Here is a 14,363-nt window from a genome sequence, read left to right as displayed (position 1 = left end):
ATCCATTGTATTGATGCTGCTCCGATACGTATCGAAGTTCTGCAGCTTATCGCTGTAGACACCAAGCTGACTGAACTGCGCATGGGGCTCGAATAATAAAAGAAGTTCAGCTCAAAACTAAATCCTTTTTGTTGATAAAACTGTAACTGCCTTCATGCAGAAAGCACCCGACGCGCTGACCACACCCACGTCAGCAGCACGTGCATCAGGCATTCAAAAGTCAGCAGGTTCCCCATAATTCGCTCTACAAGGTCCAAGGGTCTTGACGATGTGAGATCAGAATGCAACGACATTTTAATAAATGCTCTTTCAGCCCCAATGTTATGTTTCTTCCCTCCACCCCTTACTCCACCCTCCATAAAATTCAACTTCTGGGATCGATTCTCTCCGCATTTCACGTTATTTGGTTGCTCGGAGGCAAAGCAGCTTTCACCACTGATCTGTCCCTTTTATCGTTTCAATGGGTGGACGAGATATCGCAGGAACAGTTAACTTAACCTGCTTGTGTCTGGCGCCGAGCAACCATTTGCGGGGAGCAGGGTCTGTCCATCGTCTGATTTATTGCGACTTTTTGGGTTTTCCTGCGCTAAAAGCCCCGAGTGGTTCGTTTAACCAGGTCCATCGGCCATCGCCCACTCTGTCACACGAACTCGAGAACATTCGCCACACATTCGCCTGACTTTACCTCCCTCTCTCCATCCAACATTTTTTGTCTATCTGGAAGAGAGCGATTCTGCCATTGTCTGTATAAACTGTCTAGGGGTTGATGTATTTGCAATGCCATTGCCGTTCATCTCAGACATGGATAAAACAGAATCGGAAAGAAAAAAATACAGTTTATCATCCAATCCATTATCGCTAGACAGGTTATGACAGCAACCGCAAGTTGCAAGTAATCTGCGTTCACTTTATTTACGAGAAAAGAATCACAGATAATAGAAAAGCCTAACATGACAAATTTAAATAAAATTTTGCCAAGTTTGGAAAAGCATTGACATGACGGTTATATAAAAACTGCCAGACTTAATCAAACGTATGTCGACATTTTCTTGTTAAACAGAAATTTAAAGGTGCCTCTAGAACTTCGTGTATCGATAAAGAAATATTATTGGGGTCGGAGGTCATTCAGTGGCGCCACTGTCCGACCTGTTCGCTTGTCTCAACATGTTTTTGTTTTGTAGAGAGAACACATTAAAAGAGAAAATACCAACTATGACTAAAGAAAAAAAAAACATTTGCAAAAGGTGTTGAGTCATTTGCTGTAGGTATGTTGTTGTTGCTGTTTGAAGCATCTCCCTCTGGAATGAAACCGCGAGCAACAAACTTTCACCAGCAGCAGGAAAATAAAAACATTGCAACAGTAACTATTGTCTGGTGAGAATGTGGAGAGCTGAGTGGTGGAGGTAGCTGGAATGACTGCAGTAGCTGTACCCGAGCGGGTGTGATGGTGTTAAACTTATCTTCAATGTCTTATCGTCTTCCTCAACTAACGTTAACAGCCAAAAAAAAAAAAAAAAAAAGTATGAAATCAGTTCGCTCTTCTCTTTGACCAGATAATTCTGAAACCTCATCCACCAGGTCTGCACTTTGAAAGGAATTAATCTCTCAGGACAATTAGATGTCTTCAGAAATATTTCATGTTATTCTATGATAGATTAATTTACCGTCTAGCCATTATCACCGAGATAAACCATTTGACCGGGTTCTTTGTTTCGCTGATCCGCACTTCGACTTCTGTTTAGTTCAGACCAAGAATGTCTGAAAGATGATTTTTTTCTCTTTTGGTGACTCGCAAACCAAGTCCCCCTGCACTTACAAGTCTCAGACAAATTTGTCTTTCCAAAACCACGTCCTCTTGTGTTTGAAGTCTCGGACAAAAATGTCCATGGAAACAAGTCATCATGTAATTTTGCTCTCGGGTTCTGTCAACGACTGGACTCCAGTGATGGGTCCGAGCATGAAACTCGAGATGGTAGTCTGGGTCTTCCAAAGTCTGGAAGTCGACACTAGCTTTTAAATGGGGAAACTTTGAGTGAAAAGTTCTGGAGTGGATTGATGATTTTCTTTAGTAGGTGTAACACAGATTCTATATATATATAAAAGGTAATGACAAATTTTCTCCCTGAAGATTTGACAGCTGTCGGAGACATTTCCACCCAGTTGACTCCACCCTCGTGAAAATAAAATAATCCCATTTGTTGTATACTACAAAGCCCGTACTTCTGTCTGTTGTGGGTGAGCTAAATACTGACTGGAGTAATGGCCAGTGACAAGTTCATCATTCAAAGTCCCCCTCTCCAAGTCCTGCGACATATATATAATTGAAAAAAAATGTATCTAAAATGGCAGAGCTGATAATATTCTGCAAACTTCTTCCCCCTGCAGCTCACAGTGGCCATGTCATGTCACCAGCTGGCACTGAAGGGGTGACGTGTCTGCAGTTGTTACATACACGTGTTTTTCACACAACAACACCTTGCATAATTCATATACACACAGGCCGGGGGGTAGAGCGAGAGGGGAGTTCGAAATTTTAATCTCAGCATGAGGTTCATGTTTATTCGACAAAGCTGCTTTGGAGAACCAGGTGACGGACACCAGCACAGAGATCGATACAATCGGGTATTATGTATATTATACACACACACACACACGCACCACGTGTTTGTTGAGGTGTCTGTGATATGAATAAAGATATTGTCGACGTGTTATGACAATCTCCCGATAAGTAAAACAGACAACGGTAGTACACACGGAAGGCCGAGCAACTAATTGCAATTTCGCTGAAACGATCGCCATATCTGCATATTTCATATTGAAAAATAACAGCAATATGATCCGGGTACATATTGCTGGTCTGCATGAGTGCTCCTGGCTTTTCAAAGTGTCGTGGAGGCCGCGCACCACACGTGAAATTAATTGGCGCACCACACACGCACACACGTAAACCAAAACACACAGGAAGAGTAATTAATACTTTTATTTCTATAAAAGCACTCACAAAATTACAGTTTTTCCAAGATGATTAATGCTACGTGTTTCAGTCTCTCACTCAGTCGTTCGCATCCACAAACTGAGGCTCGTCGCACTCTCGAGCCCCACACCAGTCAAACCTGCAGATAGACCCACTAAATATTTATAGATAAAAACACCCAAAACAATGGTTTATAGAAAAATTGAAGGCAAGGTGAGCCAGAGCTCTGTAGCAGTGAGCTGAAAGTCCTCTCCTCTGTATGGTCAAGACCGACGAAGCATAGCACCCTGATATGATGCGGTAGGATTACTCGTGAGACCTCGACACACAAACTCTCACACACACCTGGAGACGAAACATAAACATAATAACAACCGCCTAGCCGATTATGCAAGACAGTAACAAATGCACAAGATCTACCTGATGTGTGCAAGCCTGTCGGATCGAATCTGGTAATGAGTAATAAGTAATTAAACATGAGACTGGTATTAGGAAAGGCTTGCTGTATCGCACCTGCAGATCAACTGTGGAGCGATCCATAAACAGAAAAACAGAATAAAGGTGTGGCAGTCATGAGAAACCACTTTATCCATCTAAGCTGTCTCTAGTTTTTCTGTTTTCTCAGATTTCGGACTTCATTTGTCGCCACCGACATCGGTGTGATGAAGGAGATGCACAACGAGTATAAGAAAAGGACAAACTGCAGAAAGATGAGAAAGGACGATTTTTAAAAGCTTGTATACTACCACAAAATGTCTGTCTAGTGCAGAAATGAATGGATTGAAAACAGAAACAAATGTTGATTAAAGCTGAAAGAGATTAATTATAAATTCTGCGACTATGATGATCGGGTAGGACCAAACAGCAGACATCGAGTGATGCCCAGATGATAAATATCAACACAGGTTGACACCCAGCACTCATAATTAGGGTGACACTACATGGCAGTCTATGCTCTTCATAATCTAATACCGAGATAAAAAAAAAAAAAGCCTCTTCCTATTACAAACAAGTATAGTGCAGGAAGGCTTATTACTTAAGTTCAAAATCAGAAATAAATAAAAAATAATATCTTCTATTGTATTGTTTTTTTTTTTAAAAAAAAAGCAAATGAACTCTTCAGTTACGAACCCACAAACAAAAAATTTGGAATAAGTCCTATGTTCCTGGAACTGTAATTTGCATTTACCAGAGAAGGGGCCGGAGTAGGTTGAAAAAAAATGTCTGTACAAACAAGCGAGGGTTGAAAGTCCTGCCGACTATGTGTAATAAAAATCTTTACATTTTTTTACATCTCGTGCAGCGAGTCGCAGTTGTGCAAATGCTTGACAGACGAGTAGTCTTACAGAACAGAATGCAGCTATCCGTGTGTAGACACGTGCACACCCCGCACCTCCAGGTTAGCAACTCCCAACAGTTGGCACAAGTTCACAGATATTTTCTCTCATTCATAATTCGTAATCCTCATTTCCAGAACTGACAACCTTGTGTCCCGTTATCAGTTATTGGAAGTTGTATTTTTTATTTTGTAAAAAGTTTTTGAGCTCGTTTTGACGAGGGGGGATGCGCCATACCAGTCATCTTGGGGCTGGCTGTCCTGGGTTCAGCTCTCGTCTTGGGCACACTCTTCTTTCTCTGCATGTAGCATTTGTTTACAAGGCTGCTGCCTTGCCGTGATGTAGCCTTAGTTGCTGGCTCGGTGTAAAACATTAATCCCCTTCACTCCTTCCTTCCCTTATCTCTTTGTTTTTCTGTTTTCTGTCGTCGGGAATTCCTTTCAACTAATAAAGTCTGTTTATCCACAGTGCAAAGATCACAAGAAGACTCGTTGCTGGTTTTCAGATAGCACATTTAAAGTGCCAGCTGTTTCAACTGTACATTTGTCTCTCTCTCTCTCACTCACACACACACACGCACGAGCACAAAATTCAACTGTCCTACGCATGGCACAGTACAAAAATATCGACTGCTGCTTTGTCTCGATGAGAGTATATAAAAATAACACAACTGCAACAATGCAACTCAGAAATGTTACAATGTTATGTACAATGGACGTCAGTGAAATATTGACAGAAAAAAATTGTCTTATTGACTAATGATAAACACAAACGGTTGAAGAACTAGGAACACAAAATAAAATAATATACATCAACCCATGAGAAATTCGCTACAGTTCATTATACCGAGTGGTTAGCACGGTAGGAATGCTATCAACACACGTGAAAACAAAGATGTTTCTGGACAAGGCTTGATATTCAGCATTCTGATAAATTAGGGCACAGTTTTCGTTGATGTTGGATACCGACAAGATTCCGTGTTCAATGTAGAAAATTGTGTCTCTATGAAGGACATTTGCATGGTTACAACATACCGACAGTGATTCATGTCAAGGCGTCCATTGAACTGTCGTCTCACACCTACAAACATCTTCATTGAAAACACGCGCACACATCACATTCATAAATATAAAAGCTGAGCAAAAAACTAAGGACAGATCGGTGGTGGAATTTAAAAATAAAAACTGGATCTTCTCTCCGATTTTAAGGCGGATAGACTGCGAGCATTGTTTCAAATGTCCCCTGCCAAAATTAATACTGTACACGAATGTAAAATGTAATGAAAGTAGGAGAAATAATTTGTAATACATAGATCAGTATTGTCCCGTGCAAACAGAGCAGAACAAAAACACAAGTCATATGAGAACTGAGAAAGATGCTATCTACTCACGAAATCAGTTGATCGTTAACAAAATCGAACACAGCACATAAAGGTGTCACATTTCAGAGACAAATAAAGTGTATTCTCTCCTCAGTAAGAAATTCAACTTTGCAATTATCCTCGGTGTACAGGTCATCGTCACCGTAACATGGCTGAGAAATCCAGGTATGCTATCTAGAAGAAAAAAGTTCCAGCAAAGAGACCACCGAAGAAAGAAGGAAAGAAAGATGAAAGAAGAAGGAAAAGAAAAATGATTGTACAAACGAACGAATATTAAAAGAGAAATCAGAAGGCCCAACGATAGAGTGTTTATGAACGATTTATAGTTGTCAGCCTGCTTCTCTTGCACCTGCATTCACCGTCTCTGATACTTTTTTCGCTCCTTCATCCTAATTTCCAAGCCTTCAGTTGGAACAAAAAAAAGGTCGTCTCAGGATGTGACCTGACGACGACAAAAAAGACGACAATTTTGATTCGTTTTCGAGAATCCAGATAAGAGTTCTCACTTTCTGCGGGTGTCCATTTTTTTTTTTAGTCCAGACAGGTGCACTGTGATGTGAGTCATCTCACCTGCCTGCATTGAATGACAACTACTTTTTAAGGACTGAACATTTTTGTATGCAGTCGTATTAATCTGACATCGGATACGATGCAACAACATCGATTTGCTTTTCTTCCCCAGTAAACAACAGAGTTTAAACGTCTTATAGGGATGTTAGTATGCATCGTATCTAAGAACACAGAAATAAATGAAAGAAGGTAAAAAGTCGAACTAAAATTGTACAGATAAAAGATATTGCAAGGCAAGAGTTTAATAAGCATGATTAATGAGCTACTGATAAAATAAAAGAACAAAAAAAAATATTTAACACAAAACATTGCAAATAAATAAATATTTTCAACCCCCCGCTCTAACAAATAATTTTGTTATGCAATACTGATCCAGTCAAGGAATTTGCACAGGCAAACCATGCACGTATTATGTCTGAATGAAAAACAGTTTCTGGAATGCAAGCATGATAATAAATATAAAATTAAACAACTTAATACTTATACAACGAGTCAAAGGAAGTGTTTTTCATGGGCTGTTTATTTGATGAAGTAATGATCGTGACTGTGAGATAATGACTGCTGCTGAGGCAGCGGTTAATGGTCGTAGATATTTTTTGGTTTCTATACCAAAAAGTCACTTGGAATGTCGAGGGAATGTGACATGTTTTAACTGCTTATGTCAAGTTGGCATAAATACGCGATGGAGTTTGTAAACAAATAATAAAACATGTCATCAGACATAGGCAACATTAGGGCGGTGATGATTAACAATGTCCTCATGTTCTGTCTCTTGCATCTTCATCAAACAAAAGAACTAAAAGGGGATGGGGTAGAGAAAACAGAATGAGAGGAGTAGAAGATAAATGAACTATTCCAATGATGGCAATATACCTATGTTTTCTCACTTGTAGCCAGCCTCCGCACTCACCAGAGTAAAACACAGAAATGTTAACACATTGATAACGTCCCTTCAACAAGGCAGCAGTTAATAAAGGTCTTTAATGACCAATGTTTCAAAACGAATATTTCGAGCTGCAGAAAGGGGAAAAAACGTGCACTTTCTCGATTTTGATTCCGTTCGAGCGCCCGCACGCACGCACACGTATACGCAACACGCACACATACAATTTTCCACATATGGCTTGAAAAACATTGGCTGCACAGCTTGTGTGTCCGCGGTAAATATCTAAGTTTTGCTTGGCCACCAGGTAGGTCAGCGAGGTCAAGGCTGAGGCTAGGCACTTGGTTTACACCTCGCAGCGTGGGTCGCCCAGTGACTTGTCTGGTGGACAGAAAAAGTGAGCAAGTTAATAACAAACACACCACTATATCACTCTAGGACAACTACCTTAGTTCCCACATGATAACAACAAACACATCAGCACACCACTCTAGGACAATAGTTCTCACACGATAACAAACATATCAGCACACCACTCTAGGACAATAGTTCTCACACGATAACAAACCATCGGCTCACCACTCTAGGAGCACTACCTTAGTTCCCACGTCTTAACACTGTGGGAAATTGTGTATAAAGGCCCTTCTCAATCAGGCATGAAGGCAGCTCACCTGACATTCCTGGCTACAGTACCACACTTGGCGACAGTTGGAGCACAGGTACATAGCTGGCTTCCCGCACAGACCGCATGTCCCCTCCGCTTTGTTCGCCTGTGGCTGTTGTCGTTGTTGCTGCTGGTGGTAGCTGCTGCATCGGATGTTTTTGCTGCTGCTGCTGCTGCTGCTGCTGCTGCTGCTGCTGCTGCGCTGGCTGCTGGGGAGCCTGTGGTAGCTGTTGCGGTGTTGAGCAGATCGCGACTGTACGTGAGTCACCTTCTCACCAGGGCCGAGCCGTGCAGGAGGCACAGGTGAGTGCTGCTGTTGATGGTGATGATGATGGTGGTGGTGGAGAAACCCGTGCTGTGGATGATGAGGCTGGGAAGGCAGGCCAGGCTGGCTGTGCTGTGGCGACATCTGATGGGGAAAAGAGTAGAGGTGGGAGGTGGAGTGGAACGGTCCTCTAGCGCCCGCCAGGCTGACTGGCAGGCCGACATCCATCGCTTGAGTTGAAGGAGGCTGAACCTGCCACACAGAACGACTTGTGATTCGCTCTGTAACTTGTCTGTAGCTACTTTACTTATCTCTCAAAAGCTTTCTGTCGTGATATACTATTTTAAAACTAATCCTACTGCTGCACTTTACCCATCGTCATGCCACAAGCAACAACTCTAACTCTATCACTCTACGTTCGTTCGTTCTATCCCTCTAAGCTTCCTACACACTCGAGCCCATCAGAACCCGTTAGATGATTTTAGGACTGAGAGTCTCATGTCATGTAAATACTGAGTTAAGTTTTACTGAGGTAAAAAGCACATCAAGCCTGAACATTTAACGCTGGTGCAGTAATGAAAACAGGGTTTCGAAATACCAGTTACAGCGTGATGAAGTGTGTACACAATATGATGTAACCGGCCCTGCACTCGCCTGCTGAAAGGTTCCCCAGGTATAGCGTACAATTAAACCATTGTGCACGATCGTGCACGTGTTTTCCCTTACCTGCGCTTGTCGTGACGGGTGTTCGGAGTCCTGCATCCTGTTAGCGGGCTGAACAGGGCGTAAGACTCCAGGACCCAAGCCATGCAAGAGGGGCACAGGCCCTTCCGGTCTGGGAGAAAGAAATTCCGCAGGCAGTCTAGTTGGAGGTCTGTACAGAGGCACGACGGGAGGTCCGGCAGGCGCCAGAGGTCTGGTCGGGGTTGGCAGGGATAGCGCGTGGTGAAGGGCAGAGCTGACGGTCGTGCGACCAATGTTGTTCAAGGAAGGCTGCATGGAGTAGGGGACTGCTGCCCCTGGGGGCGGAGCCTGTGTTGCAGCTGGGAGACGAGGAGCTGCAAGATGGTGTGGCACCTCGGGCGTCCGCTGCTGCATATGGGAGTGCTGCAGGATGGGTTGGTGCTGCGCCGGCCTGGAAGGCTGGTGCATGGAGGTCAACTGCCCATGAGGCACTTCTGTTCTGCTCATCTCTCGATATGTCTGCGGGTGAGGCATCAAGACCATCATCCCAGGGCCAACCTCACTTTTATGCGCGACTGCTAGGCTGCTTGGCTGCCTAGGAACTGGGGTTTCCTCCATAGGGTTCCTCAACACCAATGTCTGTTCATCCTCCGTTTTGGCCTGCGGCAGGAACGGAATAGACATGGTCGGTCTGGGCGGGTAGGACTGTGGAACATCAAGCCTGTGTACTACAGAGTTGATGGGCATCTGATGGACCCCCGTCGTGACTGGATGCCCCAAGCCGGCAGATGTCACTAGCTGCTGGCTATGCAAGGCGTGAGCCCCGTCTCTGGGTGACAACTGTTCGTGTGCACCGTACATCCTACTGGGCACACCCGGCGGCGGAAAACGATTCACCCCAGAATGAACATGAGACATCGTCATTGTGGATGGCGGCTCCATGTATCCCAACGTGCTGCCGTGAACAGCGTGCCGCACACCCGAAGAAGGATGCATTCGCTCCAGAACATTCATTTCGCCTTCTGGTCGTTGATCCTGCTGATGACGTCCTGTCATTGGAGAAGGCTGGTCTGTTTGGCATGCATAACCTGACCGGCGCTCAGCACTTCCTGAGGATGTCGAAGGCTCTTCCTCCTAATGACGAGCGATGTAGGATACCTGGCTGCGCCGACCTCCATGCCGTGAACGTCAGGTCCGTGTGGGAGATGCATCACGTGCTGGCTGCCTCTCGGGATGGGTCTCGCGGGAAGTAGCTGTGGCGCCCTCTCTGATCCCCCTGCGGTCAGAGCATCTCCCTGACTGCTATTGGTCTTTTTCATGACGGCGGCAGATAGTTCGCTTTGGATGACGCTCTCAACATCAAGATCCACAGTCACGGCACCTCAGGAGGCCTACCCGGCAGCGGGTTGGGAGTGGACGGCTCTTTGGTTAAGTCAATGACTAGCGTTTCCGCACCTGCCGCAAACGACAACTCACCTCCGGGCTGTCGGTGCGGCCTCGAAGGCTTGGCTGCGAAATGCACTGGCCTGTTGTCGGCAGGAATCTGAGGCTGCTCGTAAGTCACAGGCGGTTCGGAGCATTTGTTCGACTGTTTAGGTCGTGACCTGGGAGATGCTGGAACTCTGACCTGGAAGACGCCCGGGCATGCGCCGTGGATGGACTGGGGCTCCTGGTCGCTGCAACAGGCTTGCCTCCATCGGCTTCAGATGGACCGTCATTTTGTTGCGTGGCTACCACGATGAGGCTGCCCGCCGGCTGGAAAGGTCGCTGGCTGTGAGCTGCTTTGGGAAGGCCTAACAGCACCGAGCGGGCCCGCGGACTGGGTGGCTCTTCCAGAGGCGTGTCCCTCCGGGCGTACGGTGACGTCACGGCGCTGGCGATTAGCTTGCAGTCTACGTTGATGAAAGGATTTGACGACTTGCAGGAGTAGTGTGCCGATCTCACCTCGCCGCCGACAGTGAACCAGGGGCGAGATGGTTGTTGGGGTCGTGTGCACGCAGTTTGCGGGAAGCCACCGCCTGGTTGATCATCTGCACCACCGAACGTTTCTCCTGGTCCGTCATGCTGGGCTCGCGGTCTTTACCCGCCGCAGAAGGGCCCGCTGGGGTCAAAGAAGAGTCTGCCAACACCCTGTGAAAACCCTCCACCTTGTACTCGCCTTGCCTGTCAAGTGGCGCGGCACCTCCCGACTCCGGGTTTTCGTGGCCAAGTCTACTGAGACCCAGGGCCACTCCTACATGTGGGAAGGGCTCCAGTCCAGCCTTGTCCCTGCCCAGCGATCCAAGGTCGGTGTACAACTTCCGATCGTCAACTCCTACTGCGTCCTCGGAAACTGGAGTGGTGTCCAGAAGGAGGCTGGAGTCGTGAGGGAGGTCGGTCACAGAGATGGGGCTAGTGGAAGATACAGGAAAGCCGGCCACATTCCCTAGCGAACGCCTCCGCTTCATCTCCATCAGTACCAGCATCTCCGCCTTGCGCTTACGCATCGCTAGAACCTGCAGAGGAGACGAGATCATAGTCAGCTGACAGTCTTTTTCCTCTGCATACTTTACATATCAAGCGTAATTTTTGCTTCAGAGTTTCAGAACAAAGTGAGTAATCTTACTGTTTTGCTTGGCTGCAGATTTTATTTGCAGCTACCGAGGCCAATTAAGTCATAGCTCAGCTGCTCAAGGGTTTCATGTCTTCTATAAATTCAGTGTGTGTATGCTTAGCAAACTACATTAAGGCCGTTACATACCTTCGCCACAAAAGTAATCTTTAAAAATATGAAGTGTAAAAGTAAGACTCTTAGAAGCTTTTACGTGGCTATCAAATATCAACAAGTGAATAATTCTTTGGTCAGGTTTTACACGGTTATGTTCCAATCAAAAAGAGGATATGCTCCCCTCCCATAAACCACAAACATTTTAAATGTCCACGGCACATCAAACTAAACAAGCAGTGTGTGTCCTTGCATATATGATCGGCATACCGCCACTGTCTAATCACCTGCTCTCTTTCCTGTTCTTTACGGGCAGCCAGCATCTCCAGCTCTCTAAACTCGTGCAGAGTCTTCTCGAATTCGCGGTCAAGGTCTCTCTCTGACGCACACACAGCACCAGAGTCGCCCTGCATGCCCGCGCCGTTCTCCATGGATACCCTACTCACTGAAGTCAGGTTCACAGGGTATGCTAGCTCCACTTTTGATGAGAATGGTTCCACATCTAAAGGTAAAAATGAAGCGAAATATTTATTGACCGCTTAGCACTAGTGCTACTACGATATCTCATCTTTATACATGATATTACACGGCTATATATTGGCGTTGGTGCGTAAGAACCCCCATTCGATTAAACAAATGTGCTCACCATTTGCATTTCATTCTCTTCATCGCTCTATAACGGGGTGCTCTTGCAAGCTATTATACTTCCATGACCTACCATTGTCAGCCTTGAAGTGCGTCCCTTCTGCCTTCCTCTCTATCAACTGGCCCAGGGAGTTTCCCCACAGACATGGCCCACTACACACTCCATAAGATCTTCCTCCTACTTTAAAACCCTTTTGATGATCCTGCAAAAGCTTAGTCTTTTGTCCTCCTTGCCGTTAACAGCATATATACAATTAATACAACAATTTTTGTTCGTTTGTTTTAAAGAAAAAATGTTAAATGTCTTGCAGGGGTGCAGTTTCTGTGACAAGTGGAGAAGTGACAAAAAAGACCTACATTGTAGAGGTTTTCAGGTCTTTCATAACCGAGAGGTTGAGTTTACCGTTATGTTAGTTTTAAGACTTATCAACGTTCTAAAGTGTCATCATCCACGCATCTTCCCACCAATACTCTTCCGTCCACACAGCCATTTGTCTAACGGTCACCTGGTCGGTCCACGCTCAGCGCAAGAGGCTCGGCGTTGTGCCTGTTCATGGGCGTGGCCATGGTGAGTGACTGGCGCATGTAGTCTCTGCTAATTGTTCCTCCACCTCTTGCCCCAGCGAAGCTCCCCCTGTCTTCCGACAAGCGCCAGGGTTCCATACCCGCCTCATCGACCCCAGCAGGCATCATCCCTGGCACCGCCTCCGGTGGTGGCTCCCCCTGTGGAGGACACTCCGCGCCCGGCCGTCCCAAGCTGCCCAGGTCCGAGGAGAAGGGCATAGCTCTCGTGGAAGTGTAGGCCGGGGTCGGGGTGCTAGCTGTCGCCTGCCGGGAACTGCTGAACGACAAGACTGATGTGACCTCACCCCCAGTCATGGTAACCCCCGCGCTGGCGTCAGCGATAGAGTCCGAGAGGACCTTGAGGGCCTGCTTGGTGCTGACGATGATGTCCCCTTGTGTTTCAGATTCGTAGACAGTAGTCATGTTCCCGGAAAGTGCCGTAGATTTGGGTTGCACTTGAGGCAGGACCAGCTGCACCGGCAGGTTCCCTTTGGGCCTGATGTTGGACCCAAGCATTTCTGACAAGACAGAAATCGAAAAGGAAATTAATCACCAATCCGTTCAGCAATGCCGTTTGTGGAGTGGCCTTTATTATTTTTGCATTTTGAAGCCGCGCATAACACATGTGACACGCGGACTTTGGGCTATAGGCAGGACTTCCATATGTGACTAACATTATGCACATTCTATGACCTGTAAATTAATCAAAGACTTTAAAGGCAGGGCGCTTAAGTGGAAACAAAGCATTTTCAGGTCAGCAATGTTTACTGTCGCTTTTGTTGACTTCGACGAACGGTAATTGGGTAGGTGCAGCAGACCATAGACACACGTGTGCACGCAAACACGTCGACAAGAGGGAAGTCCTAGGTTTGCCGTGTCTCGTGTTTTTTTTTTTTCTTTTTTATCTTTTGTTTTGGGCCAGAGACGCCATTAATGTTTACCTGACCTCCCCACATGACGTGGCCGGCGTCTGCCGCGCTATTTAGGTCTATCCTCTCAAGTTCAGTTAGTTCTAGGGCTTTCTAGTAGTTGAGCGCGTACCTGCGCGTGACACTGACGTAGGTCTCGCATCCCATCGTATTTCGAACCAGAGAACGCATGAGTGAATAGTCTTTTTTTTTTTAGTTTATTTTTTCGGGCGAGGGGAGAGATAGTGTCGATGATGTTGGAATCAATGTTTGTAGTCTTTATCCAGCGTGAGTCGCTGCTAGTCTACATCTGTCAGGGTGCGACCTTCAGACCTCTGTGCACTACGACATTATCCTGTGTACAAACTTTAAGCAAACATGTTTGAAATCCAATAACGAAAGCGCAGACTGATTTTACGGAGAGACAGGCACTGCAGAATCAAAGACCCACGAGCCACTGTCGACAACATAAGCGGCATAATCGAATGCATCGTCGTCATTAAAACCTTTTCTCCTCTCCACAGTAAGACGTTTGCCTCTCGCACTCGTGTTTGTTGAGGAAAACTATAACGAAAGAGAAATGTGAATATGCTGCGAATCAACATGGACATCTACTTACACATTTAGACAAAGACAAATTTTATCCATACACACGAACAAATCATTTTTTTTAAACTCAAAATTTTAAATGATGACTTTAAATAACTTGTTCAAAAAGTGCTCCCAACACGCTCTCTCGTAATAAAATCTTTTTAATCAACGGATGTCACCGTCTCTCCTGTTT

At 45.6% G+C, this 14,363-nt stretch overlaps 1 protein-coding gene across 1 annotated transcript in view; it reads right to left on the bottom strand.

The window, feature by feature from the left end:
• Positions 1 to 2,962: 2,962 nt before the first annotated feature.
• The window catches only part of LOC112562865, a 45,461-nt gene continuing 34,060 nt past the window's right edge, over positions 2,963 to 14,363 (bottom strand). The window contains exons 4-8 of the mRNA XM_025236436.1: positions 12,614 to 13,189; positions 11,750 to 11,964; positions 8,801 to 11,253; positions 7,817 to 8,326; positions 2,963 to 7,526 (exon numbers count right to left, since the gene is read on the bottom strand). Coding sequence (XP_025092221.1) covers positions 10,699 to 11,253; positions 11,750 to 11,964; positions 12,614 to 13,189 — 1,346 coding nt within the window. The 3' untranslated portion in view covers positions 2,963 to 7,526; positions 7,817 to 8,326; positions 8,801 to 10,698. The remainder of the gene's footprint in view (positions 7,527 to 7,816; positions 8,327 to 8,800; positions 11,254 to 11,749; positions 11,965 to 12,613; positions 13,190 to 14,363) is intronic.

This window comes from Pomacea canaliculata, linkage group LG4, assembly GCF_003073045.1.
Source record: "Pomacea canaliculata isolate SZHN2017 linkage group LG4, ASM307304v1, whole genome shotgun sequence".
Taxonomy (NCBI): Eukaryota; Metazoa; Mollusca; class Gastropoda; order Architaenioglossa; family Ampullariidae; genus Pomacea; species Pomacea canaliculata.
The sequence above is the reverse complement of the archived record's forward strand: the minus strand, read 5'-3'. Positions and strand labels throughout refer to the sequence as shown.